We start from the raw sequence: 18445 nt of genomic DNA, 5'->3' as shown, positions 1-18445 counted from the left end.
AGAGTAATATGTCCTGCCTCTTCTTTTTCGGTCATGTCAACTATTGTTGGAATGATGAATAGTGGTGGTGTATTTCCTAAAAAAATTTTTTTGTTTAATTCATCTGTAATGTCTTCTATTTTCTAGCAGAGTCAACAAAATGTACTGAGTGGGCACAGTCAGCAAACTTCTCTTCCCAGTCAGACGCAGAGCACTCTCACAGCGCCGCTCTATAACACTATGGTGATCTCTCAGCCGGCAGCCGGAGGCATGGTCCAGATTCCATCCAGCATGCCGCAGAACAGTACCCAGAGCGCCGCAGTAACTACATTCACTCAGGACAGACAGATCAGGTGGTTGTCATATTGCGTTAGTCATTCCAAATTTGTAGAAACTGATTGGTTAAAAAATAGTTAATTTGATTTATAAAGACATGATTTTAGTTTGTAGCTAACTCCTGCCAGCGTTCTTGAATTAGAAATAAAAATGCAGAATATGTCCATTGTTTAAGGACATAGTAATAAAAGAATAACAACAAATTTGTTTCCTGTCCAGAAATGTTCCACCAATATTTTAGAATCCAATCTCCATAACACAGTTATTTGAGTTTTATGGCCTATGTGTGCTATATATGTATGATTATGACACTTTCATCATTTGAATACAAATGTTGATGAGTTTTCATGCAGTAACAGTGGTTAACGTTTATACTACCATAGCTTATATATGTTATGGAATAAAAGTAGCTGACTTTCTTGAGTTTGTTGGGTACTCTACTAGGTGCTCAAAATACGCTCTCTCACATTTTTAAAAAAGTATGTATTGGATCTTTTATTTCCAGGATAAGAAAAAAGTGAGTTTATAGTAATTTGGTCAGGGGCTTATAGGTAGTTAAGGGGGCAATGAGTAGTTTCTAATTTAAGCCTGGGTATCTGATTTCAAAACTCAAGTGCTTACATTTATATAATACACTATTTTGTGAGCCATTCTAGAAAAAAACCCATTTATGACTTATTTTAGTGGGTAGTCCAAATAGCTGACCTGGAAACAAATATTTTGAAGAAGTTATTTCATATATTGGGAATCTGTCTTTTTTTTTTTTTTTTTTTTTTTTAATTAATTTTTATTGGTGTTCAATTTACCAACGTACAGAAAAACACCCAGTGCTCATCCCGTCAAGTGTCCACCTGAGTGCCCGTCACCCATTCCCCTCCAACACCCGCCCTCCTCCCCCCTTCCACCACCCCTAGTTCGTTTCCCAGAGTTAGGAGTCTTTATGTTCTGTCTCCCTTCCTGATATTTCCCAACATTTCTTCTCCCTTCCTTTATATTCCCTTTCACTATTATTTATATTCCCCAAATGAATGAGAACATACACGGTTTGTCCTTCTCCGATTGACTTACTTCACTCAGCATAATACCCTCCAGTTCCATCCACGTTGAAGCAAATGGTGGATATTTGTCGTTTCTAATGGCTGAGTCATACTCCATTATATACATAAACCACATCTTCTTTATCCATCTGAGGCTCCTTCCACAGTTTGGCTATTGTGGACATTGCTGCTATAAACATCGGGGTGCAGGTGTCCTGGCATTTCACTGCATCTGTATCTTTGGGGTAAATCACCAGCAGTGCAATTGCTGGGTCGTAGGGCAGGTCTATTTTTAACTCTTTGAGGAACCTCCACACAGTTTTCCAGAGTGGCTGCACCAGTTCACATTCTCACCAACAGTGCAGGAGGGTTCCCCTTTCTCCACATCCTCTCCAACATTTGTGGTTTCCTGCTTTGCTAATTTTCCCCATTCTCACTGGTGTGAGGTGGTATCTCATTGTGGTTTTGATTTGTATTTCCCTGATGGCAGGTGATGCAGAGCATTTCCTCATGTGCTTGTTGGCCATGTCTATGTCTTCCTCTATGAGATTTCTGTTCATGTCTTTTGCCCATTTCATGATCGGATTGTTTGTTTCTTTGCTGTTGAGTTTAATAAGTTCTTTATAGATTTTGGAAACTAGCCCTTTATCTGATACGTCATTTGCAAATATCTTTTCCCATTCTGTAGGTTGTCTTTGAGTTTTGTTGACGGTATCTTTGCTGTGCAAAAGCTTCTTATCTTGATGAAGTCCCAATAGTTCATTTTTGCTTTTGTTTCTCTTGCCTTCATGGATGAATCTTGCAAGAAGTTACTGTGGCCGAGTTCAAAAAGGGTGTTGCCTGTGTTCTCCTCTAATATTTTGATGGAATCTTGTCTCACATTTAGATCTTTCATCCATTTTGAGTTCATCTTTGTGTATGGTGCAAGAGAGTGGTCTAGTTTCATTCTTCTGCATGTGGATGTCCAATTTTCCCAGCACCATTTATTGAAGAGACTGTCTTTTTTCCAGTGGATAGTCTTTTCTCCTTTGTCGAATATTAGTTGACCATAAAGTTGAGGGTCCACTTCTGGATTCTCTATTCTGTTCCATTGATCTATGTGTCTGTTTTTGTGCCAGTACCACACTGTCTTGATGACCACAGCTTTGTAGTACAGCCTCAAATCTGGCATTGTGATACCCCCAGCTATGGTTTTCTTTTTTAAAATTCCCCTGGCTATTCGGGGTCTTTCCTGATTCCACACAAATCTTAAAGTAATTTGTTCCAACTCTGAAGAAAGTCCATGGTATTTTGATAGGGATTGCATTAAACGTGTAAATTGCCCTGGGTAACATTGACATTTTCACAGTATTAATTCTTCCAGTCCATGAGCATGGAATATTTTTCCATCTCTTTGTGTCTTCCTCAATTTCTTTCAGAAGTATTCTGTAGTTTTTAGGGTATAGATCCTTTACCTCTTTGGTTAGGTTTATTCCTAGGTGTATTTTATGCTTTTGGGTGCAATTATAAATGGGACTGACTCCTTAATCTCTCTTTCTTCCGTCTCATTGTTAGTGTATAGAAATGCCACTGACTTCTGGGCATTGATTTTGTATCCTGCCACGCTGCCAAATTGCTGTATGAGTTTTAGCAATCGTAGGGTGGAGTCTTTTGGGTTTTCTATGTAGAGTATCATGTCATCGGCGAAGAAGGAGAGTTTGACTTCTTTTACAATTTGAATGCCTTTTATTTCTTTTTGTTGTCTGATTGCTGAGGCGAGGACTTCCAGTACTATGTTGAATAGCAGTGGTGAGAGTGGACATCCCTGTCATGTTCCTGATCTTAGGGGAAAGGCTCCCAGTGCTTCCCCATTGAGAATGATATTTGCTGTGGGCTTTTCGTAGATGGCTTTTAAGATGTTGAGGAATGTTCCCTCTATCCCTACACTCTGAAGAGTTTTGGTCAGGAATGGATGCTGTATTTTGTCAAATGCTTTCTCTGCATCTATTGAGAGAATCATATGGTTCTTGGTTTTTCTCTTGCTGATATGATGAATCACATTGATTGTTTTATGAGCGTTGAACCAGCCTTGCATCCCGGGGATAAACCCTACTTGGTCATGGTGAATAATCTTCTTAATGTATTGTTGGATCCAATTAGCTAGTATCTTGTTGAGAATTTTTGCATCCATGTTTATCAGGGATATTGGTCTATATAATTCTCCTTTTTGGTGTGGGGTCTTTGGTTTTGGAATTAAGGTGATGCTGGCTTCATAGAACGAGTTTGGAATTACTCCATCTCTTTCTGTCTTTCCGAACAGCTTTAGTAGAATAGGTATGGTTTCTTCTTTAAACGTTTGATAGAATTCCCCAGGGAAGCCATCTAGTTGGCCTGAGTCTTAAAGAGTAGGCTTTGGGTGTTTGTGTGTCAGGGAGTCTCAGAAGAGTTTTCTAAACAAAAGGTGTTCTAAACAAAGCCACAGAAGTGAGAATTAAGTAGTTTGAAGAATGTCTCTTGGCGCTGGAGATGGATGAAATAGTCTCATCACATTTTATCAGAGAGCAGTTTGGACAATTTTTTTTAAGATTACAAAGAAATGAGCATTTAGTATTTCTGTGCCTAAGCCACTTTGTAAATGTTACTTTATCTTTGGGCATAATTCTTCATATATGAATTTTTTATTCTTTTATACATATTTTTTTGCATTAAGTAACTCATTTGGTCCTGAAGTGTATATGAAATAGAGTATTTTATTTTCAGGATTTGGTATGAATTCCCCTGATAGGTTTGAAAAACTAGACAAAGACCATACAAAATCAGAAAAACTACAGGCTAATTTCACTCATGAATTTAGATGTAAAAATCTTCAACAGAATATTAGATAACAGTGGACTGCCTGGCTGGCTCATTCAGAAGAGCCTGGAACTCTTGATCTTGGGATTGTGATTTCAAGCACCATGTTTGGTTGTATAGATTACATAAATGAATGAGTGAATGAATGAATTTTAAAAACTGGGAAAAAAAAGATTTGGTATGGATTCAAAAATAGATTTATTTTGTTTTATAGACCACATAAATAATAAAGTACATTTCTGCTAACTGTAATACCATTATATACTTTACACAGTTTATCACTGCAGTTATGTCCTGGTCCATTCACAGTGGAGTCATAGCTCTGTAATGGCCAATGTTAGAAACTAACTTCATTGCACAGAAGGGGCAAATAGAAATAATATTGTTCCCTGAACAGGCATCATTTTTTGTTGTTGCTTTTTTATTAAAATAGAAGAAGGAAGGTGGGGAGGGAGCAAATATTAGTGAAGTCTAACACAATGGGTACTATGCTGCATTGATGAATTTATAAATTGAGGGTACTTTTATTCATTGTTAGAACATCATTTAATTTTGAATTGTGTTTATAAGATACAACTTGCAGTATAAGTATCATCTGTAAGCCTAGAGAGGTTTTTAAAAATTCCTTATGAGGGAGACAGAACATGAGAGACTTCTAACTCTGGGAAACGAACTAGGGGTGGTAGCAAGGGAAGTGGGCGGGGGGCGGGGGGTGACTGGGTGACGGGCACTGAGGGGGGACACTTGATGGGATGAGCACTGGGTGTTATTCTTTATGTTGGCAAGTTGAACACCAATAAAAAATAAATTAAAAAAAATAAAAAATAAAAATCCCTTATGATAGCTCTAAGTTTATTCATGATTAGCAAAATGGACACATGCCACATACATGACTCCCAAGTACCTAGTAATTTTATAAAAAGGAAAAAGATGTTTTTTTTAACAAGTTTAAAACTTTTTTTCATTGTGGTAAAATATACATGAAGTTTACCATGTTAACATGTACAGTTCATTGGTATTGAGTACATTCATACATTTGTGACCATCATTACCATCAATCTCCAGAACTTTTTTCTTCTTCCCAAACTGAGACACTATATCCATTAAACAATAAGTCCCTAGTCCTCCTCCACCATTCTGCTTTCTAAACACATAAGTCTTTGAGTTTGACTACTCTAGGTACTCTAGATCAAATGGAATTGTACAATATGTGTGTCTTTTGTGACTGGCTTATTTCACTTGGCACAGTGTCTTCAAGGTTCATCCATGTTGTAGCATGTGCCTGAATTTTATTCCTTTTATTATTATTTTTTTTAAGAGATTGATTGATTGGGCAGCCCAGGTGGCTCAGTGGTTTAGTGCCGCCTTCAGCCCAGGGCATGATCCTTGGGTCCTGGGATCGGGTCCCATGTCAGGCTCCCCGCATGGAGCCTGCTTCTCCCTCTGCCTGTGTCTCTGCCTCTCTGTGTCTCTCATAAATGAATAAATAGCGTCTTTAAAAAAAAAGAGAGAGATTGATTTAGTGAGTGAGAATGGAGAGGGACAGGGGGAGGGAGAGAATCTTAAGCAGGCTCCACATTCAGAGCCCTGTGGGGGGCTTGATCTCAGGACCCTGAGATCATGACCTGAGCTGAAGTCAAGAATTGCCCACCTAACCTACTAAGCCACCCAGGGGTCCTAATTTTATTCCTTTTTAAGGCTAAATAATATTTCATTTTGTGACTGTACCATGTTTTGTTTATTTGTTCATCTGATGGTCAGTTGGGCTGCATCCATTGTTTTGCTATTGTGAATCATACTGCTATGAACATGAGTGTACAAATATCTGAGATCCTGCTTTCAGTTATTTTTGCGTATATATCTAGAAATGGAATTGCTGGATCGTGGTAATTCTGTATATAATTTTTTAAGGAACAGTCCTACCATTTTCCATAATAGCACTATTGTAATGTTCCACCAGCAGTGCATGTTCCAGTTTCTCCATATCTACACCAACACTAGTTACTTCCTGTTTGTTTTATAATAGCCATCTGATGGATGTGATATAGTATCTCGTTGTTGTTTTGATTTGCATTTCCCTAATGATAGGTGCTGTTGAACACCTTTTGATTTGCTTGTTGACCATTTGTGTATCTTATTTAGAAAAACATCTATTGAAGACCCTTGCCCATTTTTTAATCACATTGTTGGTGAGTTATAGGTTGCTTTATATATTCTAGTTATTAACACCTTATTGGATATATGATTTGTAGATAATTTCTCCCACTCTCCCATTCTCAAAGGGTTTCTCTTTCCCTTTGATACACAAAAGTTTTTAATTTTGATGTCCAGTTTATCTATTTTTTTCTTTTGTTTGTGCTGTTAGCATCCTGTCCAAGAAATCACTGCCCAATCCAGTGTCATGAAACTTTACCCCTTTTTTCCTAAGAGTTTCATAGTTGTAGCTGTTAAGTTTAGTGCTTTAATCCATTCTGAGTGAATTTTTGATGTGGTGTAAGGTAAAGGTCCAACTTCATTCTTTTGCATGTGGATATCCAAAAAATTTATATTTTGTGATCATTTCATTTTGCTATATACATTTTTGTTTTACTGGTATTCCCAGAGGAATCCTTAAAAACAAATATGAAGCAAAATTGGAATCTACAGCTTTTAAAAACTAAACTGACAATATCATTGGATATATCTTAGTGTTCAGCCCGCTGCCTTTTATAACCTATGCCTTATACTTCTGACTCCCTTTCTTTCCTATTAACAGATTTTCTCAAGGTCAGCAGCTCGTGACCAAATTAGTAACTGCACCTGTAGCTTGTGGGGCAGTGATGGTACCTAGCACAATGCTCATGGGTCAGGTCGTGACCGCCTACCCTACTTTTGCTACACAACAGCAGCAGTCACAGACACTGTCAGTCACACAACAGCAGCAGCAGCAGAGCTCCCAGGAACAGCAGCTCGCTTCAGTTCAGCAACCGTCTCAGGCTCAGCTGACCCAACCACCGCAGCAGTTTTTACAGGTAACTCTCCCCATGGGGAACTCTCCTGAACCCATTTACTTCTGTATAGTGGAATTAGACATTAAAAAAACAGTTTTGGAAGTCATCTGAAAATCCATAAAAGCTTATTGTACAAGTTAAATTTCTGGAAGGGGAGAAAGCTTGTCCCAATTAGCTGTTTTTTCTTCCCTTGTTTGGTCTTTGGAAGACTTTTAGCTCTGCTTGGACATACCCAATTGTCTGAACTACTAGATAGAATAAGTAGCTACTTGCTGTCCACATCAAAGCACTGTATATAGCACTCTGTCTAGCTAGAGTTTCTGGAATTCAGACTCTTTCCTCCTTTTAGTGGCCCATCACACACCACTTCTACATGGCAAAGGTATCAAAAGGGATTTTAGAAGAATTAGTTATAGGCATTATCTTAAATTACTATGTTGGATTAAATTTTATAATGATTTTGGTTATAAGTTAATGTCAGAGGAGAAATACTGTGGCAGGCTGTATATCATGATTGAGAGTGTGGGCTCTCAAGTCAGGCTGCCCTGAGGTTGAGTCACTGCTATGCTACATACTGTGTGACCTTTGGCAGGTTACTTACTAAAATTCAGTTTCTTTATCTATAATATGGAGATGCTAATAGTTCATACCTCATGGGTAAACAATACATGTAAATCACTGAAGATAGTTACAAGGTACAAAACTAGCTGTCATTTATGAGCAGTGTTTTGATTAATGTAGTAAACACCCAGATTAAATATGTAGACACATATTTCATCACATATCCCATGTATCAGTAGACTAGATCTACTTATCTAAAGAAATGGAAGAGGGATCCCTGGGTGGCGCAGCGGTTTGGTGCCTGCCTTTGGCCCAGGGCGCGATCCTGGAGACCCGGGATCGAATCCCACATCAGGCTCCTGGTGCATGGAGCCTGCTTCTCCCTCGGCCTGTGTCTCTGCCTCTCTCTCTCTCTCTCTCTGTGACTATCATAAATAAATAAAAATTTTTTAAAAAAATTAAAAAAAAATAAAAAAAATAAAGAAATGGAAGAAAGTTACCTACGTTGTGATCCTCAGCTAGGAATTCAGCAGGATACATTTCTGGACCTTAGTACCCTCCCTGGAGTACACAGTAGCAGATTATGACATCTGAAACCCAGCTTTTTCCCTTCTGGCCTACGGAGAGCAATTTTGAATAAAGGCTAGCCCAGATATGTGCTGGAGATGATTCCATGCAGGCCAGCCACATACATACTATGGGAGTTTTAGAGTTACACAACATACGGTGTGATTAGAAGATTCAGTATTATACTGTATACGGGGGCATACATATGTCATTGATTTATCACCCTTCGTATTATGGTGCTAATAGAGTTCTTAACTTGGTGATAACAGAAAATTAAAACAGATTAGTTGCCTAAATATCTCTGAGTCGTACTGACAGTCCCTTAGACCTTAAGACTGTATTGCAGCTATTAATGACAAGGTTAGCTATTGTTACAAATGAATTAATGACAATAATTTATAACAAGTTATAAACTATTATCTAGAGGAAATAATACTCAGAATTGAGCAAAAGCTTAAAGAAGTTGCTTAAGATCAAGTCTTCTAAATCTATCAGGGAACAAAGGCCCTTGAAAGAACACTCTTTTCTCCCTCACTTCTGAAGAAAGAATTCCAAAGACATGGGACCCCCCTAAAGAAATAAGATGAGCAGCACCATTTAGAATACGCTTCTGTGTAGATAGTAAATACACAGTTTGTCTTTGATCATGTAACCTCCGGCTCCAAAATATGCCTCTGTTGTAATCCTGTAAGGCTCACAAATATCCTGAGTTCTTTATGTTACAAAAACTTCTCCTAAATCACAGAAGTCCAGAATAAAAAAAGCTTTTCTAGGTCCTTGGCAAAGATTAAGGTTCAAGGATCTGTCCTTCTGTGTGTATGCTTATATGTGGGCGTGGGTGCACACATGTCATTTATATATATTTGCAAAAATCTCCCATCACAGTCCTATGTTTAGATTAGGAGCCCTGCATCAAGTCGTGTTGTCAGTGGGAAGGAAGGACATTCGTTATAAAAATCCACTTTCTTTGGGCTAATTTTCTTTGTATCACCAGAAATAGTAATCAGATGAAACAGGTTCAAGGAGTTGAGACTTGGCCCAGGGTTACACAGTTAATAAATGGCAGAGCACAATTCACATCCAGACCTTCTGATCTGAAGATCCTGTGTCCTTGTTTGGCTTGTTTTTTTTTGTTTTTTGTTTTTTTTTTTTAATACCACACTCCTACATATAGGACTTAAGGCTCTAACTTTGCCCTCATTTTTGTGGTACTTCTAAATAATAGTGATGTTAACATTTAATCTTCATATAAACCCAATGTGGAGGCACTGTGTTTATTTTTTAAATCAAGAAACTGAGCCCCAGAGAATAGTTTGAGCAAGTCCCCTGTCTAGGAAATGGGTTAGCCAGAGTTTGAACCCAGGGGCCAGTGCTCTCAGCTACTGAAGTGCTGCTCTGACCTCTGAACAAGCCTGTGCAGAAGGTATTGTCATTTGACCTCAGTATTTGTTTCATGTGTTCTTGGCTCTGCTTACATTTTAATCTGTGTTTAAAATTGTGGTCTTTAAGATCTATAAAGGGAAAAACTGTGGTTTGTCTCAAGACGTAGATTTATTTCTACAACAAAAGATCTCTAGCTCAGATTCCTTAAAAAATAAAAAATTCTGTATTTTCAAAAAGAAGGGAAGCCTCATAAATCTTTTCCAAACTATTGTTTTTAAATAAGAGGTCAAAAAGGATGTAGGTTATGTGGAATTTAAGGATTCTGTCCCTATCTAGGGTAAAAAAAACTTGAGTAAATCTTAATGTAATCAGTGTGACTGGGGTAAAGCCATATTGTATAATGCGTTTGTCTTTTAGACTTCAAGGTTGCTCCACGGGAATCCTTCAACTCAGCTTATCCTCTCTGCTGCGTTTCCACTACAACAGAGCACTTTCCCTCAGTCGCATCACCAGCAGCACCAGTCTCAGCAACAGCAGCAGCTGAGCCGGCACAGGACTGACAGTGTGACCGATCCTTCCAAGGTTCCGCCACAGTAGCGCACACTCCTCCTCTCGGACCTCGGGGGAGGAAGGGCTTGTCCCATAACAGTTGCTCAGATGATCTGAGGCTAGAAGGAAAAGTTCCAGCAGTTTCACAAGATGCAGTATTGAATGTTGTAGTTTCTGGAATTCGTTAGCAGGGAAAATGCTGCCTAGTGCTACAGATGTATATTAAATACCAGCCAGCAGGAGATGACCATGGGGCCATAGCCAATTCTGACAGTGTTTTACTTGCCCAGTTATTTTTTTGATGGAAAGAGTATATTGCCAAATGTTAAGAAGCTCAGCTATGAAACATGACCTCCAGTCAATGAGAAAGGCACTAACAATGTTAGTAACTTTTAGTGGTTCTGTGCCTGTTTTCGAGTGTTACAGAGGACACACCACTGTCATGTCAGGGGTTGCTTACAATGATGCTACAATGGTCCAGTAGACTCAGTAGGCCCCCTCCCCCCTTTCCCCTTTCCTCTCCCTTTTCAGATAATGATTGGATAGTAATTTCAGAATGCTGTGTGGTTCAAATTCTCTATGTACAGATGCTGTAAAAAAAATTATGTATGTGTCTGGATAAAAGGAGAGAAAGCAAAACATTTTGTAAGCTGCATGAAAGCATTATCTCCTCTTAGGTATATTTCCTTAGATTCTGACACCATGTGCAAACTAGTAGGTTCTCTGTTTCCCCTTATGTTTACAACACAATAGTGTTCTACTCACTTTTCCGGGGCACAAGGCTTTTTGTTCATACTTTGGCTGTGATGTCACAGTTTGTTCAGTGAGGTATGATGTGCTGCTGGGAATGGATATTTTTTTCTAGGTTAAATTATTGAAACAACAGGATTTCCAAGTTACTCAGAAATATCCCTCATTTCATTAATTTTCATTTATGTTTGAAAATAGGATTTGCACTGATTTTAGGTGGTTGGAAGTTTTGGTCACATATTTTGATATAGTTCATAGTTGGAAATAGTTGTGTAAACGGCTTTCAATAAGCCTGAAAGTCATTTCAAGAATGTTCCAGTTATAGGAGTAAAATTTGCACACAAAAGATTTTAGGCACTTTTTAACATTCTCACTGGTGGGAATTTTAACTTTTAGGATTTGTTGGGATCTTTTTATTATCCTTCACAATTTCAATGCTTCTTTTAGTCAGAAATGATTCAGGGTTATTTGAGGGAAAAAAAAACCCATAGTGCCTTGATTTTGATTCAGGTGATAATTCACCATCTTGAACTCATTGTCTAGTTTCAGTAGCAGTTTTGAAACCTTAGTACATTTTTAACAGCATGTGGGTGTCAGTGCCATTATGATTCTCCTAAGTTCCTATGAAGACTGCTTTGAGTCTCTTGGACTGGAAGTAGAAGTAACTTAGAAATAAAAGGTGACATCCTAACACTATCAGAGTCATTGATGTGATCACACAACTGTTTTTCCTAAATCAACATCTTCCTTCCAAGCTAAACAGACGGTTAAGAACTACCTGTAAATATTTTCTCAATATGATCTTGATAGTCCACAAAGAAAAAAGGAGTGGGAATTGGCTTTGCCTTCACCATAACACTAGAATATTGTAACTCACATGCTTTCTAAACATGCACTAAGATTTCATTTGGCAATATTAGATTCTAAAGGTAATAAATTCCAACATAAATTACATTTAAAAAGCATTTTATAGATTTTTATGGTACTAATAATTAAATTTACAACTATAGAGCAAAGGAAGATTCATGGAAATACCGTATTAGAATATCAAAGATTATTATTGAGGAAAGGGAGAATAGCAAGCTGTAATGAATCAAAATTGATCTTAAAAAGAGTATGTATAACAGAACTATGGTTGTTAAACAGAAAAAGGTTTTGAGCAATGAAAATAACCTACTACAGAATTGCTCTTAAGCTCAGTTCTTAAGACTTTCCTGTCCTCCACTTTGCTCTCCTCCCGAAGGGATGTACTTTGTCTTTCTATAGACAACTGTACCTGGCCACACTTAAATTAGGAAGTTAGAGTGAAAAAGAAAATAACCAAAGAAAGTTGGTACCTACCCTTCTACAAAGGAAGTGTCACTAGATACCAATCAATAATTAACATATCAAGAAGCTCCTCTTCTAGCTAAATGATCTGGATGAAGAGATTTCTGACTTTCTCATGAATGTCAAGAATAGTTGTCAGTGTGTGTTTGTGTGTGTAACTTGAGCATAGGTGCACATAGACAGAATTGACAACAGTAGAATATGGCAACAGTATTAATTTTCTCCCCTTTCAAATTGCCTTTCTCAACCTTATCATGCCATTCCATATATATATCTGAGTTGTGCCTCATTTGTTTATTGGCAATATCTAGTGGTATGGATCACAGAAGATCTGAAGAACTGTTATATTAAGATTTATCCTCTAAATACCATATTTACAAGGAAAGATGGTCAACTGTGAGTACTGTGTACTTAGGTTAACGAAGGCAAAGCGTAAGGCAAGCCACAAGGCCAATCTGTAGGTAGACTATTCACATTCTCAACAGTTCCTTCAAGTATCTTCCATCCTCATAAATATTTGGAAAGGAGAGTTAGATAAAATGTTGTTTTATAATTCCTGTTGTTCCTCACAGCTCATTTTCACCCTGCTTAGAATTGATTGCTGAATAGAGAGGAACAGCTGGCTGCTTTCCCTCTGCTTGTCCGTACGAAGTCGAAGAGCTAGTAAGCACCAGCTGCTTCCTTTCCTTTTGTGCTTTCCTCCCGCTTTCCTTGCACTTGGGCCCAGAGCTGTCCCTACCCCTCCCGCCCTCTGCCATCATTGAGACTTGAGTGTTCTGATGAAGACTCGGCCTTCGCCTGTTCTTCATGTCTGTAGCCAAAGTTGTTCCTTAAAATCCCAAATCTCTGTAATGAATACCAAATAGAGACACTTTGCAGCTACTTAAAAGTCCTTACCTTCCCTCTGCTTTACTCTCACGGAGATTCGTTTTTTCCTGAAAATAATTTTATTCTGAGTGGCACTTTTTAGGTAAGAAATTCTCTTGATGCAATGGGAAAAGGTCTGCTGCTCTGCCGTCACCCTGCTTTGGACGGCTGTGGCACTGCTGTCATGTTGTTCAGCAACTCGAGTGAGGACTGCGAGGATCAAAGTGCTGCTAAGAGTGGTGTCAAACCTAGACACTCAAAAGTTACTCCGGTTTTGGGGTAGAATGTATTGGAGAAAAAGCAAATAGGAGGGATGGGGATTGCACAAGAGCAAATACCACCGTTCAGTCTCTGAACTGTGTCCTAAGCTGAGGGGGTGATTTGAGCCCTGTGCTCTGCATTGTCACTTAAATCTGGTTCAGGAATGTACTAGAAATAAAAGGATGCCAGTGACTGAATAGTTTTATGTTATAGAATCCTCAGTGCAGAATAGTGAAAATGCTGTTTTTGGTTTCAGAAGTGCTAGAGTCTTCTGGTCATTGCCTTAAAGCTGTTTGCTTGCAGTTAGTTCAGGGCACGGAGGGACGCAGCTCAGTGCAGGGCATCGTGCTAGAGGGAGAGGAGTCTGTTCAAGAAGCCTTAGGAAGGGGCCCCTTAAAATAGTACTTTCTCTGGCTCCACACAGGTGAAATTATTGTAAACTGGATATTACTCGATTTGTTTTCTGATGTTTCCACTACAGTGAGGTGAACCTTTTATTTAAAGTGGAATGCAAATAGCATTTTACTCTAGTATTGCTCATTTCTACCTTTTTTTCCTCTATTTCTTTGATGATTGAAAGTTTGTTGGTGAACATTTGTGTAAAACTCATTCAAGTCTATAACCTCTCCAATATCTGTGACCCTACTACTCTTAGTCCTTGGGAGTCAGTGTTGGAAGGTATAAACACTGGATATTACTATTGCTGAGTGAGTCTAGCCAGGAGTAAGTGGATTGGAATTTTCAAATAGTGGAAAAGAAACAGCACAAAGGCACTTGCCATTTTAATAGTGATTAGAAAAGAGACCCTTTTAAGTTTGTTTGGGTTGGGTGAGCATTCCTCTGAAAGGAGCTTCTGAAATAAATGCAAAGGAAAAGAGTCGACTATTTTTATAGCATATTTAATATATTTGTATATAACTATGAATATAGTAGGAACCCTCCACATGCCTCCCACTTTTCTAATTTACTCCCCCTTTTGCCATAGCACTAGCATAGCCTCATCCGCATGGGTAACGTGCCTATCGTCAGCCTACCAAAAGATAGTGCTGCTGCTTTCTGAGACAGGTGAGAGGACCCAACTCTCATGCCCGGGGATCCTTTCTGTAGGAATAGCACACACTCTTCAAACAACATACCACAGTCTGAAAGCATCATTTTGAAATGTAACAAGCACTTTATTGCAACTATTCATTTTGATAAAGTTTATTATCTTAGGCATTACCATTTCTAAAGGATCCCCAAATCATCACTTAGGTGAAATTTTAAAATGACACATTTCTGAGAAATGTTTAGATCCAGTGAACCGTAGCAGGTTTATGGGAGTGATTTCAAGGTAGCCAAATGAATTTTGACTTTGGTTTTGAATGTGGTGGAGTCAGGAGATAGTAGATGCCTAGTTCCATTTCGACACTATTGTAAACCTATCTTGCCTATTGTGTGGACACCAAAAGAGACCAATGAGCCTGTTTATTTTCAGAGGTCTAGGAAAATTGCAACAGTGTGAATAGATGTGTAGAACTAACCTAAAAGTGATTGGTAGTAATATTTTAGAATACGATACTTTCACGAATTATTCTGGGTGTTTTAAATGTGCTCTGAAATGTTGGCATGTCATTTCAGTGTTTCCATTTGAATTGCTCTTGTAATATTTTTGCACAAAAAGGACTGAGAAAAAGACTACTTCGGTTGAAGAAAAGTATAATTTGGTCTTATTTTTAAAATGTCCCCTGTGGAAACTGTGGGGATGAATTTCGTTGGTATAGTTATTAATTCAGGATATTTAAAACAGTATTGAACAGCTCACAAGAAGTTAAGCCAACGTGGACATTTAAAAATTAAAACTTTCTTTCCATGTGACTGTTTTTGCATATTTTTCCCCTTGTCGTAATTTAACACTACATTCCTTGTTTTTCGTAAATAAAATAATACTTTGCAGGTTCTGCTTTGAGTATTTAACAATATTTTGTAAGTTGCCTGGGTTTTCCTAGGGAAACAGTCTTTAGTGAAATAGGATATAGTTTATGAAGAGACTGTTTAAGTGGAATTCCATCACCACCACCAGCAAACACTGAGGTGCTGCATTAAGTGACAATCAAAATAGTGAGTATTTATGGAAGAATTTAGAAAGTGATTTTTAAAGATGCAATTGCTTTGAAAGCAGTTCTCTGGGTTTCTTGAATGAAAATGGCTAAATGTATTTATTTATATTTTAAAATATCTTCGTGTTGTTTTCTCATCAAAGTGATTTCACATTGTCATGTATTTAATTTGTGGTTTGTTTTGTTTGCTTTGTAATCTTTTAAAGAACTGACTCTTCTTATCTGGGGCTCAGTCTCTAGCCTTCATGAGGACTCTCCCTGGGCCAATCCAAAACTGTTTTACTTCGGGACGGCAGTGGAGGGACAAAGCCAGATGGTCCTTGCACTTCCTTCCTGTTCTCAATTAAATAATGAAAAAATAAAGGTAACTCCTTCCAAATCTGCTTTGTATAGCTCCAGCCTTTTTCTAGTTTCACTTGCTGCCTTTTCTATTTTATGGGTACTTTTTATATGATCGCTTCCCCAACGCAGCCAAAGGCCAGTATGATGGAACTGATGGCACACATCGCCTCTGTTTTGCCCATTTGGGAAAATGTTAGTAAGACGATCAGCATCTTCTAATGGCCATCACTATCATGTCCATACAAAAATCCATTTAAAGTCCTTAAATATAGTTGGAAAAATGTATGTGCACTGTACTCTCTACAAAAAAATGTTTGCTGTCTTTATATAGCATACTGTTACATGCTCACTATACTGTTTGCTTGGTCCTTTAAGAACAAAAGTCCTCCATACACAGCACTGTCCACTACAGTAGTGTCTGACCGTTTGAAGCCTAGAAATTTGAGGATACTTCCTTACCTAGTAGTGTTGGAACAGAATTCTCCACGCCAGGGCTCCCCGAGCAGCTCCTGAATCTCACAGGCCAGGTACAGGGCATACTGTCTAGCTGTTGGAACGAACCCCTTAGAGAATGGTAATTAAAGCACGTCAACCACAAGTTGGATTTAGTATTGTAAAAAATGTTTAACTCTGAGGGTTACATTGAAAATGTGATTTTTCAAATGTATGCTTTTTAAATTTTTGAGGAAACAAACTGTGACATCGCTTTAAAAATGACAAATGTTTTATGTGTGTTTTGAGTTGGTCTGTAACTGGTGCAAATTCACTGCTGGGAAGGGTTGTGCCAGTACTTGCGTTAAAATGGAAGGAAAACTCTATTATGCTTAGACTGATGTATTCTATGTAACTAGACAATCATCATGAAGCAAAAAAAGTTGGCCAGGAAATGTCCTTTGGTTTTTTTTTTTTTTTTTCTTTTTTTTCATGTCAGCCAGAACAGCTGTAATTCTCAGACCATTCTAGAATTATTTTGAGATCTATTTTAGTATGGCGTAAGTTGGGGAAGGGCCTCGGTATGGCACTTGCACATTCACTCTATGTAGAGATTGAAGCCCAAAGATGAGTCACATTCAGTGCTGTACTGAAACCAGTTAGTGCAAAAAAAAGTTTTATCTTTGTAAATTTTTAATTGTTAACATCAGTTAGTGGCTGTAAAAACATACACCAAACTCTTTCTAATGTTCTGTGTGGTTCTTGGTGTGCGACTCTTGACATTTCTGTCCTTACTGCTTGGTTCTTGGTTTTAAATAAAAATTAGATGTAGCCCATTGTTCTTAACTTCCAGAAGAGTAGAGTTATAAGTGGCTAGCCGATCTTAAGAATACCTACACTTTTCCTAAAGCAAACATTTAACTGAAATCCATATTGATTTACAAAAACGAGACTGACATTTCCTAGGTAGGTATTGTCTTCTGCCCAAATCCTAAATTGCACAGAAGCAAGAAGGGATAGCGAATGGTTTCAATGGTGCTACATTAGGTTTTCTGATGATTTTCATGAGCTGTGTTTAGAAATACAATATTATATAAAATGTGGATCATTTTGTTACCAACTTAATATTGATTGCCATTTCAATTTGGTGTTACAATTGGTTGCACTTGTTTTTCAGAGCTGTCCTTTGAGAAGAGGTAAAATGTTTTTATTAGCCTACCTCCACTCAGGCCTCTTGGTGTATGATCATTTCTCCAGGTTATGATGTGCATAGTTTTTTAAAACCACATGTACTATTATTATAATGCTTTCCCATAGACTTTTGTAATGTATTCAGAACCTAAAATCCTAGCAAAAGAGCCAAGCAGTAGCATTGGTTGTTTTTTTGTTGTTTGTTTTGTTTTCTTTTGGTAAATGTAAAAATAATTAGATCCAGACTTTGTTTCCTTATTCAATTTTAAAAATAAAAAATACCTCAGTGCTATGTTTTTCAGTATCACCTGCATTTCTCAAAAAATAACACCTGCTTTATGTGGCACATAACTTGTAAGAATCACGTTATTTTGGATTTTAAAGGAAGACTATTAAATATTTTAAAATCAATACCAATGACATTTTCTTTTCTTTTATTCAGCAGTAGAGTATAACAGTATTAGCCATTTGTATCTTGTAGCTTCAAGTCTGAGCTACCAAATTCTTTGAGTAGTTCTGTCCTGTTACAAGATTGTGGTGCCTCAGAAAGCTACGCTGTTATTCAAGTATCTAGCTGGTTCTCCCGCCGGACCACTGCTACTAGGCCCAGGCTGGGATGGTCCCAGCTACTTTCTAACAAGAAATTATCCTTTTTGTTCCAGGAAGAAGGTAGAATGTAACTACTTGGCTGCTGTGTGTATAACAATGGAAAGCAGTAGTAGGGGAGGGACTAACGGTATAGTCTGGGGACTTAACCTGAAATTTCTCTGAAGAGTTTTATTTTCACACACAGGCATCGTGTTTACTACCCTGTAACGGCCCTTGTTACGATGGCTGGAGAACTCCTTAGAAGTTTCCAAAAGCAACTCCTCAGTGTGTGCTACTGCTACTTGTAAGAGGCTGTTTACTCCCTGGCAGGGCTGCTGCACGGGGGAACCGC

The 18445-nt window shown here is 38.0% G+C and overlaps 1 protein-coding gene across 9 annotated transcripts in view; it reads left to right on the top strand.

The window, feature by feature from the left end:
- CLOCK (clock circadian regulator) overlaps window positions 1–17913 on the top strand; it is a 132982-nt gene extending 115069 nt beyond the window's left edge. For 8 of the 9 annotated variants that reach the window (XM_041724391.1, XM_041724388.1, XM_041724389.1 and 5 more), the window contains 3 exons: window positions 127–332; window positions 6940–7195; window positions 10103–17913. In XM_041724391.1, coding sequence (XP_041580325.1) covers window positions 127–332; window positions 6940–7195; window positions 10103–10282 — 642 coding nt within the window. In that variant the 3' untranslated portion in view covers window positions 10283–17913. The remainder of the gene's footprint in view (window positions 1–126; window positions 333–6939; window positions 7196–10102) is intronic. The other variant, XM_041724395.1, reaches the window with a different exon arrangement.
- The last annotated feature ends 532 nt before the right edge of the window (window positions 17914–18445 follow it).

Source organism: Vulpes lagopus, chromosome 12 (assembly GCF_018345385.1).
Source record: "Vulpes lagopus strain Blue_001 chromosome 12, ASM1834538v1, whole genome shotgun sequence".
Taxonomy (NCBI): Eukaryota; Metazoa; Chordata; class Mammalia; order Carnivora; family Canidae; genus Vulpes; species Vulpes lagopus.
This window is presented reverse-complemented; position numbering and strand designations above follow the sequence as displayed.